This window comes from Pezoporus wallicus, unplaced genomic scaffold (genome assembly GCF_028554395.1).
Source record: "Pezoporus wallicus isolate ANWC-B61680 ecotype Strahan unplaced genomic scaffold, APGP_CSIRO_Pwel_v1 contig_2384, whole genome shotgun sequence".
NCBI classification, from domain to species: Eukaryota; Metazoa; Chordata; class Aves; order Psittaciformes; family Psittacidae; genus Pezoporus; species Pezoporus wallicus.
This window is the reverse complement of record NW_026640488.1, coordinates 2,041,484-2,055,362: the sequence shown is the minus strand read 5'-3', so window position 1 is coordinate 2,055,362 and position 13,879 is coordinate 2,041,484. Positions and strand designations below refer to the sequence as shown.

Here is a 13,879-nt window from a genome sequence, read left to right as displayed (position 1 = left end):
TAGCAGCAGTACTTTGATCACACCATCACCCTGATCCACATTTCCACTGAAGGAAGTAACTCTTTGCCCAATTCACTAGTAGGTTTTGCTTGGTAGCGACACACCATAACATTCCAGCTTTATGCTGGCCTAACCCACAGCCATGTTGTAATTTTGTACAGTGTAGCAGGGGAGTTAAACCGCAGACCTATGAACTTGAACTTAACAACAACTACAGTCATGGCATCCAAAGCGGCACAGGAGCCAAGTGGTTTTAATAAGAGAATTGCATCAGTTCGGCCATAAAATCCCCTAGCAGAATGGGGCAATATCAAGCAATGTAAACAATCCTGAAAGGAAACTACTAAAATGAATTCTAATCAAATTATATGACAGTGTGATTAATAAAATATGAGGAAAAAAAATATTATTTTTAAAACATTTTGAGTAGTTCTTTTCGCACAGAGTTCAAATACAGAAATAACATACATCAGTTTGTGAAAGGAGATGACAACTACCACTCGTTCATCCAAAACAAGTTTTGGCTTGTGTGTTTGGTATTTAAATAACCAATAAATTATATGCATTAGTAAACCAGCCACTGAATAAACATAAGCCAAGATTAAACCTCAGAAACCCCCTAACAGTTAAATCAGGTCCTCACTGACTACAGCACACAGATAAAGCTCTAAAATAGGCTTTGTTGCTCAAGCTACCTTTCTCATTGAACACCCACAGCTGCTGCCCTACTGTAATAGAGTAAGGACTCTGAAACAGTCTCCTGTCCTTTCTCTGCCTGCCAATGACTTAATCTTGGATTATTTTTTCCATGTAAAATGCTGTTTTTTCTTCCATTCTGGCTGTCACAAATGTTACAGTTCATGGGCATGTCACAAGTGATAATGTGAACTATCTAAGCAAAGATCTTCTGCCTACTCTGTGATAATGCACTATTCAATCTCTGGCAGCTATGAAGACAGCCTTCCTTCTCATTTTGCCACAAATCTTACACCATTTGTATTACCCCAAAAAATAAAATCCATTATCAGTACTGAGTCCTGTTTGGCTCAGGGAGAAAGATACTGAGATAAAATGGGTATTTCTTCCCTCATAAGCTGCCAAACCCACAAGTATCTCATTCTGGCCACTGCTGATAGACTGAGACTACTGGCAACAAAAGATGGGGCAGCTGGTGTAGTACATTAACTTGCAGGGGAAGATCCTGGAAGAAAAAAAAAAAACAAACCAAAAAAGCCACAGCAATACGCATGACATGGAAGTGAACCAGGGTCCAACTAGGCTGTGGTATGAACTTTTAGCTTTACAATTAATGCTGTTTCCTGGGATATGACTCAATGAATGTCACGCTGAGGACAGCTCTAAGCTGACCTTCTCAACTCCCTGGGCATGTATTTTAACCACTATGCCATTAAGTAAAAAGCAGAAACTGCTACCACTTTAGCGGTGTTTTTACAACCAATTCAAAACTGCTAACACGTCAGGCACGATCAGCACAAACTTACAGGTAAGATACAGGCATCTCTTTACATGTAGGTACCAACACGCTTCCTAACTTCTGCTGCAATTCCAATTTAGGCAAAAATTATTGGATCACTTATCTTCTCTGACTAGGGCATTTCAGAGTATGCATTGTATGTAAACACTTAATACCCAGGCAATTTCAGGCCAACCAGACTGGGTGCCTGGTGTTTTCAGCTGCCTGGAATAGATGGCATTACATAGAAAAAGGCATTCCACATTGCTGATTGGGACTCACACGCTGGATTCTGTTCAAGTCCCAAATTAAGCAATCTGGATCCAGCCCTTAAGAAACTACAACTATTGACTTACCCTTTTGGTCATCCCAGGCCAGAGGATTATGCAGTCTCAACCATTGCACGCTCTTGGCTTAGGGCAAAATGTCAGTGTTTATCATCTCCTCAAAATGATTACTCTACTGATCAGCATTAGTTTATTCTCTCCTGCATTTCAAAACAAAACAAAACAATGTACTAATCACCCACTGGCACTAAATAATAGTAAGAGACAGCAATGTCTTGGGTTAAATGAAATTAAAAACAGAGCTGTGCATTATCAGTATAGGTCTGGCATCATGGTTCACTTTTGCACATTACATGAATTCCCTACAGAGTGCTGCACACTAGACAGTAAATAGGGAGCAGTGATGTATTATCACTTCTTCCGGCCATATGCTGACATATATTACTACACAAATAACAGGAGTAAGTGCTTTTTTTGACAACATTTATTTTAAATCAGTCAATTAAGAATGCACACTAGTCTTCTATAAACTGTGAACTGATAGTTTCTTGCATTTTCTCTGCTAAACATGAAAGAATTCACACAAGAGGCAAGCCAAGCAGCACTCTTCTCACTGGAAAAGTAAACAGCATCTAGCCCCTCTATCTGTCTGACCATTTTCGTGCAAACTGGAGAAAACCTTACAGCTTCAAGATCCTTGCCTTTAAGTCAAATACATTCAGGAGATACTGCCAGCACAATTTAAAAATCCCAGTGCCTCAGTTAAGCAGACAGAAACCAATTAAGTTTGGCTTCTATTAACTAAAGTAACTTGGAGAGTCACAAGTTGGAACATATACTTTACTTGTTTTACATTAAAAGCTTACTTTAACAAGACAAAAAGAAAGAAGTTTTAACAGCTAATCATTCAATGGCCACTATATACCCACATGAACATTACTGAGGCTTAAAGCACCTTTTTGCAGTGGAATTAAGTTCCCAGAAGTGGTATGCATCAACCATTTCGAGAAAATTTCTTAAACAAACAAACTCCCATAAAACTAAAAAACTAAGGTGGATGAATGAAGTGGGTCTAATCCAGTGCCTCAATACTCCTAAAGACATGATAATATATGCATGGAATTTGAGCTCTGACTCTGATTTGCCTAGCTTTACTTGGTTTAATTTAAAGTGCTCTTGTTTACCCAGCTGATTATTTTTGCTTATACATAAACAATAGACAGATAAGGTTTATAAGCCTAAAATTGGATAAATGCTTCCTTTTTTGTTTACAAGTTAAAAGAACTCACACCCATCAGTGCTTCTTTACAGTAAACTTACACCTCTTTCAGCAGCCAAACACAGAACAGCAATGTACACTACTGTTCTTGGGGAGAAATAAAATCCAAAGAGAGTCTAAATATGACCCGAGTCCAATCATAACCAAACCTACACTCTGCAGTAAGATGTGACAAAAAGACAGACTGACCTCTTGTGTTTAGCCACCAGAGAACAGCATAAATACTGTGAAAGGTTCTCTTAAGCTCTAGTGTAAAGGTCCAGAAAACATTTGCAGAGCTGAATGGTAAGTAGTCTTGGCTGCATGAACACACTCACAGCAGTGGGAAATTTATATTTGAAAGGCACTCTTAACGACTAACAGAGATTTGACTTTGCTTCTTCCCCCGCATTTAATGACTTCGTTGGGCTGATCTGGAATTAACATTATGTATCACAGACGCTATGATTTATTGAGATCTAAACTATATACACTTACTTTCAGGAGACTGCTAAAAATGTAGCTTTTCCTAAATGAGGGAGAAATCATTAATACAGCATACTGAAGTAACTTCTGCAAACTCTGTCAGAGCTCTGCTGACCTACTGGCAATACAACTGATGCTGGTGGCAGCAAATATTGCATGTTTTGGGCATTAAGACTACAAATTACTGTATTATTAATGTGCATTATTACACAACGCATTATCTGCATGCATTGATAAAAGATTCAGACTGTCTAATAAAAAAAAAACATGCCATCAAGTTTCTTTAACTTAAGGAGTCAATAGGTTACTATTAAGCTATTGGATGGAAAATGCAGTTTAGTATAGACCAAAAGCTTTTGTATTTCCTCTTCATGCATTTGGGCTTAAATATAGTATCTATTTATTGGGGTGGGGGAGAACAGCAAAGTTCTAACAGATCTCCTCCCCTCCTAAGTGGATGTGCTGGACTACAAGCCCACTTTAGTCAGTCATCTACTCTGCCTCTCCAAATATAAAATTAAAGCTCACATGTTAGTTTAGTTTTGACTAGATTCACGAGTTTATCACACAGGCTGACACACAACCTGCTTTTATTTCAAAAATTTCATCAACTAAATGCTTAAGACTTATTGAATTTGCAAACAAACCCACTAGTTTTAAAGCACCATGATTAATTCTTTAGTAGGCAACCTGAAAGTAAATAAATTACTGTTATATTAGCACAGTTACAATCATGCATAGTTCAGAAGGATGCAATGGGACAAGGTAACAGACCCGTATTAGGTGCTGACCTTCTATATTGTTTAGCAGCTATACAAGCTAGGACCAGTCAGCTCTAAGCCACAAGACTACTATGATTTTAGATACAGTTACATGATTTTTACATATACCCCCACAGGTATTAGGTAAGCATATCCAAGGTATGTACACTTGTCTATAAAATTAGGTACACCCTAATTTTTATGAGCTACACCAGTAGCTCATAGCTTAATAAACTCAAACTTCCTTTTTTTCTTTTTTTCCCAAACCAGACTGCCATTTCTCAAAGAAAAATCCTTAAAAATAATACAGCATAGTTAAGTCATCAGGAAATACAACAGAATAGGAATAAAATTAGCACTCACAAATTTCCAAACTGAACACTGTCTTGTTACTGTAAACTCTCTCATGTGACCTCCTACTAAATACAACAGTAAGTCCAGCTTGTTCAGGGCTACTAGCCTGACAGTAAGTGAAAAGAAATGGTCTGACCTTTCACCTATACATCAGCAGTGTTCAGGAACTCAGAAGAGCAGAATGCACCTTTCAGGATCACACTCAATCTGAAACAGTCACTACAAGAAGAAAAAAATCTTGGCAGCCCTAAGGAACTACTCAGGAGAGCAGCTCTTCAGATTGAAGGGCCCAATGTCCTGCTGGTTCATTCACCTGGACTACAGGTTGCTCCCAGTGGCCTTCATCCCAGAGTGACATTAGGAGCAAGAACACACAGGATTAAAACCACACTTCTCTCCTGCATTCCTCCCACTGCTCTTCAGCACTCTCCTCAGCCATGTAAAAGCAGCACTGCCTTTTATGTGACATGGCACAGGACAAGATTCTTCTCTCTTATCCCAGTGACAACAGGGATAAACTGCAGCCAGAATCACTCATCCTACCTAAAATATATTCCCTATTTTAAGCTGCTCTTAAAAACAAGTTGGTCAAAAGGAGGCTACATTAAGTCCTTCCTTAGCAGGCAGAAGGACCTACCTGTGTGAAAATCCAATTCAGTAAGACTGAACACAAGATACGTAACTTTTTGAAAGGACTTGTGATCTCCAGAAATGTATTGAGCTACATCATACAGCAAGAGAAGACTGTGGTATACATTCATCTCTATCAAAGAAATTACATAAAATTCGTGACTGAACAGTAGGCAACTGTTCTAGCTGATGACTGATGCATATTGTTTGTCCCATTACAATAATACATAAGAGCCAATAACAAATCTTTCAAAAGAGCAGATGATAAAGGAAAAAAACAGTTAAAAAAAAAAATCAAAGTGATATAATTTTTTCAAATCATCTGCTTAAGTTAACAAAGCAAGCCCCCAGTTGGCCAGAAAGGAAAACTGCAACAGGGAGAACAGACCACAGAAAAGTTAACATTAAGATGGAAAAATATCAAGAGGCCCATCTTGCTTCCTCCAAAAGAATAAAGTAGAAGCAGTTATCACAACACATACAGTAGGAAACCTCATCTTTGGTCCCCTACAGACATACATGCTGATGTCACAATTACGTACCAGTCTGGTACCGCATGCCAATCAGTGAATATTCCACCTGTACATTGAGCACCACATTCAATGAGATGACCTGCAAGGCTGGGAAAATGACATTCAAATAACTAAGTATTCTGTAAAATCAAGTTTCACAAATCCAGCTTTAAAAATATAATAGTAATAACAAGGGATTCTGAAAGATGAGTGTAAGAAGAGTTGAAAGGAATAACTTCTACATGAAGAATCAAATTAACTTCCAGGGAAATACGAACACTTACAAGCTTATCTAAATATGCACAGCCCATTTTTAAATCAAGAAATAAAAGATCTCACTTCAAATGTGAAGGACAGAATGTATTATGATTACGTACTATGATTTTCAAATCTCTAATTGTGATAGCCCACAAACACTCAACAGAATTAGAGGGAAAATCCTTATCTATCATCCCCAATTCAGCGGAGACAAAGTTTCTCTCCACATTTATTCTCATGGAAAAGGAGATCCAATCATATTATTACTAGGCATACTCAGGTACCTATGCAGACACTCATTTTTATAGACTTCAACACAGTCAGATTACACAGAATATTAAACTAGGTGACAGAATTTTACCCCATGCTTTTTGCACCAGATTCCTAACCTTAGGGCTTACAACTAGGGTTTGCAAATGGAGTACTGACACTGAGCTTCTGCAAAACCATACAACGATGCTGATCTCTGACTGAATCACTATGCATCTCTGAGGATAAGAGCTGCTACCATCTCAACTACCAACAGTGATGGCAAACAGAAAAAGCTGGGAATTGCTGATCTACACTGTAAGGTTTCACCTCTTGACACAAAATGGAGAGGAAGAGAAAGTTAAGCTGTTTAAATAAAATCATTCACTCCTTTCCTCATTTTGTATTTTAAGTTGATTCCAAAATGAAGTTTCTGTAATTTCAATTCCAAGCAACAGTATTAAACGAGCCTTACAAAAGAACCCAAAACCTAACAAAAACATTTAAATAAATAATTTCAATAATAACATGCAAAATCACAGATTAAAAAGTTTGTTATCCTGACATTTTGCTACGAAATATAAATTTACCCATTTCTTCCTATATCACTTACCTTCCCGCAGCAAGCAAGTCAAATTCATCCCTATTCCAGCCAAACTAGAAGAAAAATACAAAACTGTTAAATACAGAGACATTTCATACAGTACAGAAAACTGCATATAGTATGTTCACTGCTTTGAGTGACAATGCATTGGACATGTTTTTACTTAATTGCAGAAATCTAAAGAACAATAACTGGCAGAGGCTGTTAAGTGGATTTGAGTTGCTATACAGTAAGTTTGTAAAAGAGCTCTGATGTATTTCAGTTTTCCTCTTACTAATACACAAATATAATTTCTTATAGTCAACACATTCTTTAAACAAACTGGAAGTGAAATATTATTAAAAATTTGCATGACTCAGAATTTTAAAAGTCTAGCATCTATTTGGTGTCATGGAAACAGACCAGTACAGATTTTCAGTTTTTGAAGATTATCACTTACTGAAGTACTACCAGTCATCCTTAATAACTGGAAATATGTTTTCTGTTTAACTAGAAATTATTTTTCCCCCAAGTTAAACACAATGCAAGCAATATATTCATTGTTTCTTATTTAGACTATGGCAGAAGACTCCCTAAAATCTTTCAGTAAGTTAGATAAGGCTCCTCTGGAGTAGATAAAACACACTGACAGCTATTTTAAGAATGTAAATAGCTAGGAATAAAATAACCACACACAATGGCAACTACAAATGGGAAAGTTTAATTCTAGATTAGGCAGTATTGGATATGGAGGAAGTCAGGAGAGTATGAAGTTTTAGAAAGGATGTTTGTAACCAGACATTAATGTATACCGTGTTTTATTTTTCTTAATGTGCACCAAAACTAAGCTTGCATATTTCACAGTGTGTGGTCATTCACAGAAATGTATAACCTATCTAAAATACTTCAGAAAACCACATATACTACTTCTATAATTTAATGAAATTCAAAAAATTTTATAAATGTTGCACTGAAATTCAACTACTTAAAATAATACTGTTTACCCACTAAAAAGAGACCAGTGTTTCAGACCACCTGATGCGCCTCCCAAGAAAAAACAAAGTGAGCTCTACTATCGCCATCTTGTGGTAAAGAAAAACACAGTTTTTCTTAACCTCACACATCAAATTTTAAAAGGGGGAAAGTTAAGTAGTGAAATGCTGGTGAAACATGGCAAGATTCTTAGCTTCACCAAATCCAGCTTCATGATAGTCAAGTTCATAAACATTCCTGCTGTAAGTTTAGAAGTGAAAACTGGCAACTTTTCATGCATGTCAGGAAAAAAATAATTAAGGTGCGTACTATTTTTAATTTAGTATCTGCATTTTAATAATGGACAAAAACTGGCTGACAATGATTGTTGAATATTCATTCAATTAAGTTCCCTATATGGGAATTAACTTGTACTTACAGAATGAATGAGCGGTCCTAATACAATCCCACTGTCGACACATCTACCTGTCACAACAATATCAGCTCCAAGGTCAAGAGCTCTGCTTATTGGCCTTGCTCTAGAGATGAAAAAAACAAAACAGCAAATACTTCATTTTTTTAATGATTATTTAAAAAAAAAAACAAAACCAAACATCAGTTTCCTGCCATACACAGGATAAAAATCACTTAAAAAATCCTGTGGGAAATCAGTAAAATCAATTTGTCATTTCGTACATACACCAAGATTATTTTAAAAAGCAAATATCAGAATACCTTATCAAATACAGGTACCTAAATGGCATAATCAAAACACATAATGCTCACAGAAACTGTCCTGAACACAGTGCATAGAGGACCACTTCTATCATCAGTAAGAGAAAATACTGTTTTTCAGAGATTCATTACTCACTTCATTTGTAAATGAGTATATAAAAAACCCCAATATTCTTCACAGAGAAAGCTTGGTGTCTTTCCGCTCCGATTTTAAACCCTCCAGATGAATTTCCGTGTTTTTACAACTTGCAATATCAACCAACTTCAAAGAAAAATCACTGTGCAATCATTATTTCTGAAGAAACTCAAGACCACAGATTTTCCAGATTCTTCAGGTAGGAGTCAGCGCAGTTAAAATTTGTCAGGCTTGAAAATATTCACCCAGGTGAACTGCTCAAGTTTATATACTTTAGGGAGCAAGCTTTGACCAGAGTGCATGGCTCCTGGCTTCTAAACCCATGATATCTGCTGGACCCTTCTATTCTTCATCAAATAGGCAGCTTGAAGACACAAACCACATAAACCATGGGCCTCAAAGAACAAAACCAAGTGCAGTGTTTTTCCACAGTTTCTATAGACATAGCCCTGTTTTTGTCAAGAGGTAATTTAGAAGACACAGAAGTTCTTAGTAATGTAAGCATTAAGTACAGTGGCTTGGTTTTGGATTTGTTTTTCCAATACTACCTGAACCAAAGGATACTAGCTAAAACAACAAGCAAATATACAGCACACAGAAACAATTTATACCTCTGGGCACAGCATTAAGTAACCCTCATAGGTAAAAAAACCAAATGGGGTTTCTGTATACATACAGGACACTGAGGAAAAACTGCATAACTACCTTTAGAAAGCAGTAAATACAGCTGTTTGGTTCTTACTGTTAAAAATGCATGCGAGCTTAGTCCACAGAACTCCTAATAGCCCAAATCAGGAGAGACAAAAGAAACCCTTCAGGACTGATATCCATCTGAAAAATTTCACTGGGAGTTTACATACTTGAATCAAGAATCAAAACATCATCAGTATCAGGGAATGAAGAGTGAACTATCTACAGACCTTACAGGTTGTACCCAATTCACTCTGATGTTGACTTGTTTTACAGGTGCCTATATATAAATCTATTATTTGGTTTACGAATAAGCATCCACTGCTGATGCTATCAAAGAAAACTGTAACTTCAGAAACAACCCATTTAAGAGGCTGGTAATAGTGTTATGTGTCAGTGCAACTGAGTTTAAGGGGCCCATAAAGAAATACTGGTTTTATTAGAAAACCAAGACCGCAAGTCCAATGTTCTAGAATCTGTTAACGAACCAGAGGTAATGGATTTTTAAAATACCTCATCCTCATACTAGCCTGCTTTTGTCCTCTCTGCTTCAATTTACATTGCTTTTTTAATCTCTAATAAATCATAAACCACCAGAATCGGAATGAATGCTTTCTCACAATTACAAATCTTAAACATTATTTATTTGATTTCATGTTGTTACCCATGATCTGCAAATGATGCAAGTCAAAGTTTAACAAACAGAAAATCCAGCTACAACAGAAAATGCTGAAGAATTTAAAAAGACTCATCTACTAAAAGGCTTTATTTTACAAATTAAAATATATGCTGGTTCAGGTACAGACATACCCTGTTATGTACCAGTGATGTGTTTTAAAAATGCAATGATAGTAAGAGACAGAGCACGGCAGTTTTTCCATGAACATTAATGTAAAAGAGGAGCTACTGTGTGCAGACTCCAGAAAAACGCCGAACAGAAAAACAGCAGGCATCACATACATGACATGGAGGATGCAAAACCAGGATCACCAGGATCATCAACTGGGAGAGATTCTGGCTTTTTGGGAACACCTGACCACAGGGCATCACCAGCAAAGACAAAGAAGTCATCATGCCACTTCAAACTTGTCAGGCCACATCTATAATACTATGTTCAGTTTTAGCCCCTGTTGTACTAAAAAAAACATGGACAGGCTGAAGAAGGTCCAGAGAAAACTACAAGGACTATGAAAGGACTGGGAAGCCTGCTGCACAAGCAGTGGCCAAGACAGCCGAGTTTGCTCAGCTTAGAGAAAAGGCAGCTCATGACAGGCCTTACCACCATGTTCCACTATTTCAAGAGTGACTACAAAGATAGAGACTCCCTTTTTACAAGTAATCACATGTAAAATACAAAGGCTAATGGGCAGAAGTTATTGCTGGGGAGATTCTGGCTGGGCACAAGAGAAGAATTTCCACAATGAGAACAATTAGCCATTGGAATAATCTCCCCAGGGAAGTGATGGATTCCCCAGCTGGACATTTTCAAGATTCAGCTGGACAGGGTGCTGGGACACCTAGTCTAGGTCATGCTTTGCCTAGAAAGAATGGACCAGGTGATCCCTGAGGTCCCTTCCAAACTGGTATTCTATGATACTATGATTGCCCCATTTCTCAGTTCTTTTCAGAACCTGGTAAGGTTCTAAATTAAAAGCTTACTTACAAGTTACAAAGAAAATTTTTTCTGGTTGCCTGAATAACACAGATGTGAACCTCACATAGTAGGTGGTTGTAGCCAATGTGTAAAAAGTATTTTTCCATAATAAAAACAACTTGTGAAATAACTCACCCAAGATACGCATTCATGCTATGAATGCTCTCTGGAAATTGCTTGCCACTGTCTATATCAGTGATACCAGCTCCTTTTAAGTTCTCCTTCTGTCAGAAAACAAACAGAACACCACACCAATGAGCATTTTGTAGTTACCTGCTCCAAGCCTTTTATTAGTATCAGACAACAGGTCTACTTCATAGCAACTCTGAGCAACATACAATCATTAAAATTAGCAACAACACAAATCAGCTGAATGGCTAAAACCCTGAGACACACTTTTAACCACAGTTTTCCAGCACACATTAAAATAAACCAGTCTTTGAAGAATCCTAGTTTATTCACAGATGATAACTGAAATGAACTTGTATACTCCCTGGGCTTTAAAACTATCTTTAATTGCTGTAGAACTGTATAAATCAAACCCTGAAAATAGAAATTTGTCTGCCATAACAGCAGTGGTGGCGTGTCCAGAAAACATGGCTAATTCTGCAGCTCCAGGTCATACCTGGAATACATTGTGTTTCCAGAGAGGTATGTAGGTAGGGGAGGAGGGCATTTTTGACCATGTATTGGTAGCTTGGGAAACCAGTGGCTCAAGGGGCCAGTGACTGCATAGACTCAGCAGATAATGCTAGTTACAGGGGGAAACTAGAGTGTGGAAAAAAAAAAAATCCATGTTGAATTATTTTGGTATTCTACTGAAATCCTCCAAACCACAAGTAACATTTCCTCATTTTATTTATGATGTCTGGTATCAACAGTAAGAGTTATCTAGACAGTAAATGCTGTCTCTTTTTGTTCCTGTAAGTTATGTACTCACAATAGAAAAATCATCTCAGATCAGAAATGTCTGTGCCAAGCTCAAATAATTACTATTTCACTGTCATGCCAGTAATGAAATTCTGGACCATGAATGCTAAAGAGATCTTAGTAGGACAGAAGTTCCTTGAAAGGAAGTCCAAGCACTGCACATAATTTGCAAATAAAGAATCTTACTTGACCATCTTCCACATTCAATAGCATGCAAGGAGGAACAGAGCCTACACAGATAAATAATTTTCCAAGTTAAAAGCAGAGATCTAACCACAGCACAAACCTATCTCCTCTTAACCATTATCAACGTGTAAACTGTTTTCACAATATCTTTTCAGGTATGGCCAATGCTTTTTGCAGAACCAGAGTTTATACATAAAGCACCATCCTTTAATTCAAAAAACCTATATATTTCATCTTTCAAGTTTTGTTTGTTTGTTTAATGTTACAGTTTCAATACTCCCACTTAACATTACCTTACCAGCCATAAATTAATTACTTGGAAACAGAAATTGCTACCTATAAACAAAATGACATCAGGAAATGCCTGTAAATTACTAAAAACGGCTAGAAGAGATGAACATTTGAATATGTGGTAACTACATCACATTTCAGTCCAAGAGATTTTAACAGTCAGGATTATTTAGTTTAGGCAGAAACAGTAAGTAACACCCTAGCTTCTCCTGAAGAGTAAGCAACCCTTAGATCACACTCAGTTCACTTAAAAAAGATAAGCACCAGACCCAGTCATAAAATTCACCCCCTACACACACTAAACATAGATGTGCCATGAATTGTTTTCATGCACAAAAAATGAAGCAATAATTTTTAGATGCCTTTAATGGTAGGAGACTACTGCATAAAGATACACAAAATAAGTTCCTATAGGACAGTAAATGCCACCTTCAAGCTATATAGACTAATTTTCACAGTGCTACTACGCCTTAAGACAAAGTACAATACCTCACTCATTAAATCATCTCCAGCAACAACAGCTATTTTCAAATCAACATCTGCTTTCTTTGCCACCTCCTGAAGGGCAGCTGCACAAGCTAGCGGATTAACTCCACCAGCGTTACTGATGACACGAACACCTAAACAAAAAAGAAACATCAAGTGCAGCAGCATCAACAATCACTTATATTTAAAAAACTTTAAAAAGCAGGCTGGAACACAAGCAAGGTACCATCAGACATCTAATAGAGTACTAAAATCATGTTAACATATGTACCCCACTTAATCTGTCAAAGGATCAGAATAAGTCAATGCAGAATAGTTCACAGAAAAGTAATTGTTACAGACACTTCCCACCTTTCCTTTACACACGGAAGGAGAAACTGACCACAAACACATACATGATGAGGCAGACAGTATCAAAACAACTTCTACAGAAACAGTATTTGACACCAGTCATTCAAGAACCCTTGCTCTTCAAACAACTGCATTTTAGCAGAAATACTCATCTACCTCTTAGAAACTCCAGACTGTGTTAGCAAGGTACTAGGTACTTCGACGTGATTCCCTTTCTCCTCTCAAGCTCAGAAAGCTGTATAGACATACTAATGTAAACAGAGGAGAAAGTAATCAGAAAATATATTCTACAATTATATGGGAAGGCTCAAAAACTTCTACACTGCATTGAAAATGTCTAGCTCTGATGTTTTAACAAAGACCTGCAAAGTGATCTTCCATTCAAAAATTAAAGCTACAGTAAGAAATATATGGAGATGTATGTATACATTTATAACAAGCATTTCAAATTAATCAAATTTAAACATCACCATCAGACTGCACTTCACATCTATTATGACAGGTTTTTGCTGATGGTTAAAGTATTATTCCTAGAGGACAGCAAAACACTGGGGTAAAAACTATCCATTTATAGTAACAGAAACAACACAAAACTC

The 13,879-nt window shown here is 37.0% G+C and overlaps 1 protein-coding gene across 1 annotated transcript in view; it reads right to left on the bottom strand.

The window, feature by feature from the left end:
- LOC130604582 (uncharacterized) overlaps positions 1–13,879 on the bottom strand; it is a 57,746-nt gene that overhangs the window by 42,665 nt on the left and 1,202 nt on the right. Inside the window, exons 4-8 of the mRNA XM_057419192.1 lie at positions 12,936–13,066; positions 11,175–11,263; positions 8,264–8,363; positions 6,883–6,926; positions 5,793–5,870 (exon numbers count right to left, since the gene is read on the bottom strand). Coding sequence (XP_057275175.1) covers positions 5,793–5,870; positions 6,883–6,926; positions 8,264–8,363; positions 11,175–11,263; positions 12,936–13,066 — 442 coding nt within the window. The remainder of the gene's footprint in view (positions 1–5,792; positions 5,871–6,882; positions 6,927–8,263; positions 8,364–11,174; positions 11,264–12,935; positions 13,067–13,879) is intronic.